This window comes from Zootoca vivipara, chromosome 5, assembly GCF_963506605.1.
Source record: "Zootoca vivipara chromosome 5, rZooViv1.1, whole genome shotgun sequence".
Lineage (NCBI taxonomy): Eukaryota > Metazoa > Chordata > Lepidosauria > Squamata > Lacertidae > Zootoca > Zootoca vivipara.
Window position 1 is genome coordinate 93,518,612 of NC_083280.1, and position 10,677 is coordinate 93,529,288.

General features: G+C 45.5%; 1 protein-coding gene across 1 annotated transcript; it reads right to left on the reverse strand.

Annotated features, from left to right (window-relative positions):
• Positions 1 to 791: 791 nt before the first annotated feature.
• On the reverse strand, positions 792 to 9,810 carry LOC118096513 (poly(U)-specific endoribonuclease-A). Its single transcript, XM_035138444.2, has 4 exons — positions 8,955 to 9,810; positions 4,126 to 4,225; positions 2,467 to 2,578; positions 792 to 1,483 (listed from the first exon to the last, which is right to left on the reverse strand). The coding sequence occupies exons 1-4, from the start codon at positions 8,972 to 8,974 to the stop codon at positions 1,206 to 1,208; spliced, it is 510 nt and encodes a 169-aa protein (XP_034994335.2). The 5' UTR covers positions 8,975 to 9,810; the 3' UTR covers positions 792 to 1,205.
• Between the last annotated feature and the right edge of the window lie 867 nt (positions 9,811 to 10,677).

A 10,677-nucleotide genomic window follows, 5' to 3' on the forward strand; every position in this document is an offset into this window, starting at 1 on the left:
GTCATATTTCCTTGGCGTAAATTATGAAGTTCCTCCTTAGTCTGGTCCATATGACTATCGGACGAATACATCGTTTTCAAACCTTCTAGAAATAGTTTGACATTCTTCATGCAAGGATTCCTTGTTGCAATTAACGGTCTTAGCCACTCCCTGGCCGCCCCTGTAAGGTGCTCCACAATAAACGCTACTCTGTGCTCATCATCAGGGAACTCATCGTGGTGCAGCTCAAGAGCATACACAATCTCAGTCTCAAAGCCCTGAAACTCCTTCGGGTCTCCATTGAACTTGCTTACTAGGGTCCCGGCTCTCCTTCCTGGCAGCACTTGGACTTGGGGTGCCCCTCCCGCCTTGTTTTTCTCTGCATCCAGCTTGTTTTGGAGGTCTACCGCCACCGCCCTTAAATGCTGCTCTTTTTCCTGGAGCTCTCTCACCTGTTCCGCAAGTTGTAGCCGGTCGTCCTGGACCTTCTTAGTCTCCTCTTTAGCTGCCTTCAATTCCCCCTGCGCCTGCAGCGACAGCTGTTGCAGTTCTAGCTGGGCTTGCTCAGCGATCTGCCGCCACTTCTCCGCCTCTGACACGCTCATCCCGGCAACTCCAAAGTAGCCCAAAAATGATTAGGAGGTTGCTGTCACAGTGGCCGGAGTGGACTACTTCAGAGTAACGACGCTACGCAGCTCTGCATTTTATTCTTTTATTGGTGCTGCGTATTTACAGTGCTCAAGTCATTGCTATTTACACGGAGCGATGTTGTCAGTCGGTTTCAGAACCTCCTAATGGCTTTTGGCGCGTCTTTCTCCAGCACAAAAGCTTTGGCAGACCCATCCTCTTGCCCCTCCTCTTCCTGCGTAATTCTGGAGTTGGGGGGATGGGTCTTCCCCCCTTACTTGCCCCTTCCTGTCCCACCTGGGACCCTGGCTCCTCTACCTTGCCTGAGCCTCGGACACGACTTCCTGCTTCCCCACTGGAATCGGAACTCTCCCTGCTTTCCCCTTTGCTCGGGGACGGGCTTGAACTCAGGAGGGGAGGGACTTCGCGATATCCCCTGTCCCTCACACTCAGGCATCCCCAAACTGCGGCCCTCCAGATGTTTTGGCCTACAATTCCCATGATCCCTAGCTAACAGGATCAGTCAGGAAAGATGGGAATTGTAGTCCAAAACATCTGGAGGGCCGAAGTTTGGGGATGCCTGGTTTAACTCTTGGGTGCTAATTCAGAAACAAAGTCCAGGGTGTGTGTGTGTTTTCATTTATATTAGGTTCATATATATTAGGTTCATTTAGGTTGCAAAATCCCAGGATAATGGGCACTGGTGCTGCTGAACTAAAGCAAACTATTGGAGTTCCTACCACTCCTGTACTCACTTTCATCACTTCAGTTTCTAACACTGCATCGAGAAAGTGGTTATTTTCAGCTATTTCCTCTGCCGTCACCAGCTCTGCCATACCAGTTGATGTCTCATAGTTGTCCAATAGGGAAATAAAGGCTATAAGAAGAAATATAACCCTCAGATTAATTCAGTTTGTGGAAAGAAAGATAGGTTTCATTTATGTTACTTACTCAGTGGACACTGTTGACTAAGCCTGGGTTGAAATGCCAATTTATGTGTGGACTCTCTTATCATTCGGGCTGCATCCACACAATACATTTAAAGCACACTGCCACCGCCACCGCCCCCCCCCCCCGAGAATCCTGGGACCTGTGGTTAGTTAAGGGTGCTGGGAATGATAGCTCTGTGAGGGGTAAACTACGGTTCCCAATATTTGGGGGGGGGAGTCATGTATTTTAAAGGTGCAGTGTGGACTCAGCCATTGTCTTATGCCACATGCCCAAAGTAAAAAAGTTTGCCTCTGAGTTGCAGGGGACTAGAGCCATCAGAAAAAGGGCCTTTGGGCTATGGTTGCAAACTTAAAGCGCTATAAGAAGGACTAGGTGCTTGCTGTACAGCTCGTAGCACACTCTCTGAGAAAGATCCCAAAAATTTCTACTCTAATACAGTGGCCGTGACTTCAGGGTTCCTCCGCCGCTGCCTTTCATCCTTCTCAGTGAAAACCTGCTCCTTTAATTTTGCCTTGTAAGTGGGAAAATAAAATCATGTGATCTTCTGACTGGAATAAACCAGCTACTTGAAGTATGCAGCCATGTTTCGTAACAGGCAAATCTCATGTGTATTTTCCTGCACACATCCACTAATAAAACGTATGTTGAAGTGATTTGCTACCGACTGAACATATCAGCGGCTCTCCTAATTTGTAACCCTACTGGTATGGTTATATTGATATATGGGCTTATTTATATCGTTTTAATTGGCATGGTTTTCTCCAAAGAATCCTGAGAGTTGTAGTTTGGCTGTCTGGGCAATCTCATAGCTCCCCCTCTCTCTGAGTCTGGGTTTCTGCTAATCAAAATCAACATTAAATATATCCCTTGAATGGAAGATACAGTTAAACTTCAAGGGAGAAGCCTTACTTGAATAAGTTTCCGTGTTCTTCAGGCGTTGTTCATTTACGCTGCAAAACAATGGTTCAGAAGCGCTGTCTCTGGCCGCATTACTGCCCTGCGGTACATAGCCAGCTTTCCCCTGTAAGCAAAATGTGGAACTATGCTGGATGCGTGCTGCAGTTTTAGGTGAGCCATCTGAAAAGTTATTTTGTTTGTTGACTTCAGCCCCTGACTAACTTTCCTCATGGGTCAGGGGGAAAGAATGTAAAATACAGATAATAACTCCCCGTATCTTTTACGTAAGCTCTGCTCATATGCTTTACTCACACATTCCTATGTGGCGAGCAGCCTAGCCTACAGGCTCTCTTGGATTCAGCAAAATGCCCTCCCTATGCATGTTCACACTGTATGCACACATGGGCGTACACAGAGAGGGGCAGGGGGGCAGCTGCCCCCCCAGAAGCAAAAAAAAAAATTAAATGGTTATAAAGTGATGAAACAAAACAAAATTAGGTAGGACGATGGCGAATAATCAGTTGTTTACCACACTGAAATGGTGTAAAAACCGAGAAGTATCTAGAGCCACCTAGTGACTGGTAGAGGAATCTATGTCAGCCAACCATTGGGATTCAAGGGAGGGAGAGGTCTCTAGCGGGCTCTAGCAGAGAGAAGGGGGAATCTTCTAGAGGGGTCTAGTGAGTTCCGCGTCACTAAACTGAGCCGCCTGCTATTAGTTTACCTTCTTATTTACATTTAGAAGACATCGAGGCTGCCTAAATGGGTATAAGAAATTGGTTCCAAAAAGGTAAGTTAAGTAATTTCTGTAGAAAATTAAATTTTAAAGGGTAAAGACCTGGCTCAGAAGTACAATGGGAGAAGACAGACTGACTGGGTTGTGTCTGATAAGCGTCCATCGGATATTCTTTTTTTATATATATAATATATTTATTAAAGATTTTTTCGACAACAAAAACATACAAAAATACAAAACACAAAAAGAAAATACAAAAACACAAAATGGAAAAAATACAAAGATACAAAAAATACAAAAACAAAAATTCTTACTTATAAACCTTATTTCAAATCTATTGACTTCCTCTCCCACCTTCTGCTGCACTTCTTGATATTTCATATTTAGTAAATTCTAATTCTTACATAAAATCTTAGATTCCTTTAGATATTATCATTTTACTACATCTATTTTCCTTATCTTTTATAGATTCAGTCTATATCTTAATTCCTAATTAAAATAGCCTTATCTTCTAACAATACATATTTTCAAACCTTATTGTTATCTACAACCTCCTTGTCCATCGGAAATTCTTCAAGGAAAATCAGGACTGGATTGAAACGAAAGTTTTGAACAAGTTTTCTTCAAACCCAAGGAAAATGATATTAGTGTAACTAGACTAAAAAATTTCAAAAAATTTCAAGCAAATAATTGTAATAACTACCATAATAAAGCACTGCTATAATTATATATAATTTTCTTAAAATTTTGGTTTCATTCGCCTTTTCCGTGCTGAAATGTCACAACGACAATGACCATGGCTCCCCCCCCCCAGTTTTGATCCTGGGTATGCCCCTGTATGCACAGACGCCAGAGGGTGGGGATAGTCAGATTCCTGGCACGGCCAATGCTTACTTTTGGGGAGAACGCAGGAAGGCTAAGCATATAACTGATACCTGTAAGGAAATGGTATAGTCTTTTCCAGGCACAAAGCGGTTCACATCAGCATCCCAGAGCTCATTGAAAAGCTTGGAGAGTTCGTCTTTCAAAATCTGCCTACAAATAAACATAGGCAGAGAAGCGTTTTTTGTTTTTGTTTTTCAAAATCAACACAAACATAGATCAGATAGCCAATTCCTGGCTTGGGGAGAGCAATGGCGTGTGGTTGGTGGAGCACACAGAGAGGACTCCCCTGCCCCAACGGCTATCTCAAAGGCCTTGAAATGCAGAGAACGAATGATAAGCTCAACTAAGTCTAAACTCTTTTACTCTGCTCTTAACTCCTGTCCTTTGGCTCAAAATAGGTTCCTCAATATGGCTTTCTTTTTCTTTTTTGCAATTGGCAACCTTGCCAAATGATGGCTGTGCATCATTTCACTTATACAGTGGTGCCTCGCTTAACGAATGCCCTGCTCAACTAAATTTCCGCTTAACGAAAGGATTTTTCGAGCGGAGCTTGCCTCGCTAGACGAATGTGTTTTACGAAAAATTCGTCTAGCGAATCGTGGTTTCCCATAGGAATGCATTGAAGTTCAATTAATGTGTTCCTATGGGCAAAAAAATTTTTGAAAAAAATTCAATGCATTCCTATGGGAATCGCTAGACGAATTTTTCGCTATAAGAAAAGACCCGCGGAACGAATTAATTTCGTCTAGCGAGGCACCACTGTATTTTCTTACAGCCTGCATGAACTTAGAGCCTTGTTGACAACCAAGCAGCATGCCAGTTCAGACTTCGTGTCAGAAACATGAGAGCAACAGAGGTGCAGGCCCTCTTTTCCCTGGAGTAGAGCCTTGTCTGGACATCAGCCCCGAGGACTTTTCGTAGCTAGGACAAGAATTGTGCCAGGAGACCAGTTGTGAGGAACCTCTCATCTGTGGGCCAAATTAGGCCCACCACACTTGTGAGGTTGTCCCGCCAGGCCACTTTCAGTGAGCCAGGCCACGCCTTTCCTGTACCAGACATTTAAGCCAGCAGCATTACAAAATCATTCAAACACTAATGGGAATTGAATTTTTCTTTGACACCACAGCTCACAGCTGCCAAGTCTCCCGTTTCCCCCGGGAAAACCCCTTTTTTACTTACCTTTTCCCGGTGGTCCCCCGTATCACTTCGTCTCCCGTTTTTCTCCGTTATTTTCTCCTGCCGGCGGCCATTTTTTTTCTTTCCGATTTGCCCTTCTATGGGCACCAAAAATGGCCGCCGCCAGCTTCAAAAGTCACATCTACGCATGTCCGGAAGTGCATAGACGTGATTTCCGGTGTTGGCGGCGGCCATTTTGGTGCCCATAGATGGGCGGAGCGACACCGGAAGTTGCGTCGGCGTACTTCCTGACATGCGTGCAAGTGACTTTCGAAGCCGGCGGTGGCCATTTTGGGTGCCCATAGAAGGGCAAAGCGACACCGGAAGTTACATTGACGCAACCTCCGGTGTCAAATGGCTGCCGGTCCCAGATTCTGCAGTCCGGAACTTGGAAGGTAAGCCACAGCTTGAAGCTTAAACCTGCTGACATCATATGATGGCAGGGGGTTGACAGGAGGGTAGCTCTGCCCACTTGTCAATGTGGCCTGCAAAAAGTTGGCCTTCCAACAACCAGAGGGGTCTGCCCAGCCCTGCACAAGACTAACAAGCCTGACACAATGAACAGGCCTCTTCTTCGCTTCCACAGACCTGTTTCCAATCTCCAAATTCACTAGAGGCTCATCAAACATGGGGTGTATTTTTTGCCATATGAGAATTCCACTGCATCCTATTCATGGCCATCATATATGGCACTGTGAATGTTCCTTCAAATCTAGCACAACCTCTTTGCCAGCTTTCATCATCAGTCAGATGTAAGGTGCAAACAATAATATTTTCTCTCAGAATGTGAGAAATTCGTATTTTAGGCAAATGTGTGAAAACTCATTCTCCCACCCCCCCACCCCCCAGTGACACCATCTGAAAGTACAGGAAGAACTGAGAACTTCGAGGGGAGGCAGAATCAGAAATGGTGGGTGCCTATTTTGGACAGCTTTTGCAAACCCAAGTATAGCAGTCCCACCCCCCAACTAACCTCATGGTTTTCTCTGACTCATAATGACTTTTCACTCATGTGAAAACAATTCTCATTGAGCTGCATTCCCATAAGCAGAATATAGAATTCTTTGTGGTGTGATATATTCAGAATCGTGACAAGACTATATATATATATATATATATATATATATATATACACACACACACACACACACACACACACACACACACACACACACACACAAATCATTGCTTCCTTTTCTTGCTATTAATTCCCTACAGTGGAATGTTGACTCCATTTCTAGTATAATCTTGTACATGTCAACTCAAAGGCAAATTCCCAAGTACATGTATAGAATTTGAGCCTTCTAGGGCAACTTTAGCAGCATAAGCAATCAAGAGACAGTCACAAAAGGTCATGATAATCTGATACACAAGAAGGAGTGTGGCCAGATGTTCCAGTGGTACATCTTCTACAAATGCAAAATAAAATACTGTACACCTGCCTAGGTCTAATTGATTAAATAAGGAAGAACAATAATTTACCTATTGACTTTCCACACAGAAACAATCAGCTCTTGCCCAGATTTGCCACAGCATGAACCCAGTTTTGAGCAAGCAACTTGCAAATTGCAGGGAGGAAAACTGATGACAAAAAAGAGGGACACCCTAACCCTAATCCAGGGGTAGCCAATGAGGTGCCTTCCAGGTGCTGTTGGACTACAACCTCCATCATCCCTGACCATTGGCCAAGTTGCCTGCAAGTTGGAATCCAAAAATATCTGAAGGGCACTGTTGGTTACCCCAGCAATAATGACACACGGCGTAAATATTACATGAGGCACTGAAATGCATTTTTAAGTGTCTAATGTGAAAATGTTCCCAGTCTCTAGGATGTTGTGAAGAGAGACTCTCCTGAGACTATTGCAAGCTTGAAAGAAATCTGCTGAGGTCCCTAGGTGCACTTTGGCTAATTAAGATTTGCTCTGTGACCATGAGATCATAATGGTAATTGCCTTTTAAGTGGAACAAAAGAGTTGTATCCTTAATTCTCTGCTGGGTTGCAGCCTGAAACCTTTAAATTTAGTCCCCAAATCTTGATTAAATATCTAGACTCTTGTGCTTCTAGATGAGAGACAACATTTGCTGAATGACACAATTTTGTTTGCAAGGGAAACAACTGATTATCTGTGAATATTGCAGCCTATCAATGAGCGCCTCTCGAAACCATTGTTTGAACTCTGCAAATGACACAATAAAAACCCTGCTCTGTCTATGTAGAATGAAAGTCTCCGTTAATAGCTTGATGGACAGCAATCCTATGCCTATTAGCTCAGAGGTAAGTCTCAGTGATTTCAACAGAATTGCAGCTTGTCTGGTGCACTGGCGGAGGAAGAGGAGGGCGGGGGGAGCGCACCACCCCCGGCAGCGCGATCCTGGCAGGGTGCCATCGCGGCTGCCCCCCTCCATGCCTGCGCTGGGCGCCACACCTCACGGGCGTGTGCCAGCCCTGCCCCCACCTGCTCTCCGCCCCCCGGTGCCAGAGCATGAAGCTCCGCCACTGGTGTGGTGTCATACTTGCACTACTGAACAGATGGTAAACTATAAATTGTTGAGTAAGTTGGGGGAAAGCTCCCCCCCCCTCTCAGAAAATGCATGTCTTCTTTCTGGAAAATTACTGCCAGAGTATAAACACTGGAAGCTGACAGGTAGAAGGCTTATTTCAGCATAAGAGTTCTAAAACCCTAAGATCTACTTTGCAAAAAGCCACAGCGGATTTTTCTTTTCTTTTAATAAAGCCCGGTTATGCACCTTCATTATATTATTTTGCCTTTAAAGCTCTTTTTAAACACCTGTAAGATTCCTTAACATTCAATGTTTCAGGCATGGTTAAAAGGTAAAGGGACCTCTGACCATTAGGTCCAGTCGTGACCGACTCTGGAGTTGCGGCGCTCATCTCGCGTTATTGGCCGAGGGAGCCGGCGTACAGCTTCTGGGTCATGTGGCCAGCATGACAAAGCCACTTCTGGCGAACCAGAGCTGGGAACTCACCCCGTCGCAGGGATTCAAACTGCCAAACTTCTGATCAGCAAGCCCTAAGCTCTGTGTTTTAACCCACAGCGCCACCCGCGTCCCACCCACAGTACTATTCTATAAACAGAGCTGCACTTGGCCAGGGAAAGTGAAACTTCAGTTTAATTGTACAGCACACACAGCAGAGAGGTTAAGTACAGTAAACCGTGTGTTTACTTTTTAACATCTACATGAAGCCGCTGGGAGAGATCATCAGAGGGTTTGGGCTGGGTGTCCATCAATATGCGGATCAGATGTCAAAGAGATAAACAACTACCTGACATTTAGAAAACATCTGAAGGCAGCCCTGTTTAGGGAAGTTTTTAATATGCGACATTTTAATGCATTTTAATCTTTGTTGAAAGCCACCCAGAGTGGCTGGGGAAACCCAGCCAGATGGGCAGGGTACAAATAGTAAATTATTATTATTATTATTATTATTATTATTATTATTATTATTATTATTATTATTATTATAGCTATGGAAGCAATTTGCATTTGCTAAGCGTAAGATGATTAGCTGGCACTTATCAGAGACATTGCTACCTAGGATATAGTTCGTAACTGATTACAGAATAAGTCTACACTTTGCCAAGTGTCCCTGTGACCATACCTGTGATTCTTCGATCTTCAGTTGTTCCTAGTGCACACAGCAGCAGCGTAATGCTAAACAAAACATGCAAACCTCTCTTACCTTTGAGCCATGTCGACCATATGTTTTTCTCCCCTAGGCAAACTGACTCGCAGTGAGCTGAATGCCCGGTTTCACTTCCAAAGCCCTTCTGAGAAGCCCTGGACCTTTGTACTGCCTTCAGCCTGGTCACCGGAAGCTGCCTCTAAAGATGATTGGCAGAGTAAGGAAGTTGTAGAAAGGGCGACGTTGCAAAGAGAAGGAAGTTAACCGAATGAACCTGAGGGTTGGGCAAACAGTGCCAATAGGTGTTTTCTTCCAGGTTCCCACCAGATGGACAGAAGCACATAAACAGGAGCTAAAATGACTCATGTTGAGCTTCAGAGCATTTCTTATTACAGTCGTACCTCGGGTTACGAACAACCCAGGTTACGAACTGTGCAAACCCGGAAGTATTTTCAGCGCGTGCACAGAAGCGCCGCGTGCATTTGCGCATGCGCAAAGCGCGAAAATAGCGCTTTGCGCATGCGCAAAACACCATTTTCGGGTTACAAACTTTTCAGGTTACGAACTGCGATCCAGAACGGATCGCGTTCGTAACCCGAGGTACCACTGTATTATTGATGCATTCAGATTAAAGTAACAATAATTTTAAAATGGACTATGGGGTGATTTGGGGTTTTATCCCCACACCCCTGCCCCGGAAGTATGAGGTTTGCATCCCAAAATACTACTTTTATTTACTGAGGTTAAAATTAAAAGAATGTTTTCTGTTTCTGGGCCTTTTCTTCTATAATTCCTCTATATCCCAGGAGCTGTTTAAAATGGTTTATCGTCCTGGGTTCTGTAGTTAGCGGGTGCAATTAGCAGGTGCAGCAAAACGTCAGAGCTGCCTGTGATTTTAATGATTAATAACTCTCTTGTGTGAATTAATGGGGTGCCTTGAATGCTAGTCAGGGGTGCCATAGGCAACACTGGCTTCTGTCCCTCTTTCCTCCCCACCCTCCCCTGATGCCCTCTTGCATCTCTGCCTCCCCAAGGCTTCCACTGCTGTTTGTTGCAGCAGCCCTGGCTATAAGCTCCCCAGCATAGCTGCCAAGTACCCCGTTTTCCCCGGGAAACCCCCGTCTTTACTTACCTTTTCCCGGTGGTCCCCCGTATCACTTCATCTCCCGTTTTTCTCCGTTATTTTCTCCTGCCGGCGGCCATTTTTTTCCCTTTCCGATTTGCCCTTCTATGGGCACCAAAAATGGCCGCCGCCGGCTTCGAAAGTCGCATCTACACATGTCCGGAAGTCCATAGACGCGGCTTCCGGTGTCGGCGGCGGCCATTTTTGTGCCCATAGATGGGCGGAGCGACACTGGAAGTTGCATCAACGCACTTCCTGACATGCGTACAAGCGACTTTCGAAGCCGGCGGCGGCCATTTTTGGTGCCCATAGAAGGGCAAAGCGACACCGGAAGTTACATCGACTCAACTTCCGGTGTCACACGGCTGCCGGTCCCAGATTCTGCAGTCTGGGACTTGGAAGGTAAGCTCCCCAGGCGAATGGTGCCTCTGGGGCTGGCCAGGGGGTGCTGGTTGCCAGGAGCTGAGGCGTCCTTGGAGTAAGCAAGCAAGTGGGCAAGGGAGCCCAGCCGGCCAGTCTGCCAGCCCTTGCTGGTCAAGTGGGAGACAGGGCAGGCAGGCCCCATTCTGACCTTTCTTGTGCTTGTTGTATGCAATGGCTGCCTGGGAGCTGAGTGTCTGGCACTGGAGGGGAACCTTTCCACCATGCAAGGCAGGC

Excerpts from the sequence above, each read along its gene's own strand:
- LOC118096513 (XM_035138444.2), bottom strand. The coding sequence starts at position 8,974 with ATGGTCGACATGGCTCAAAG. Across the intron at positions 2,579-4,125 it reads ACTATACCATTTCCTTACAG|GGGAAAGCTGGCTATGTACC; the intron begins GTATCAGTTATA and ends TTTTGCTTACAG. Across the intron at positions 1,484-2,466 it reads GAACACGGAAACTTATTCAA|CCTTTATTTCCCTATTGGAC; the intron begins GTAAGGCTTCTC and ends TTCTTCTTATAG.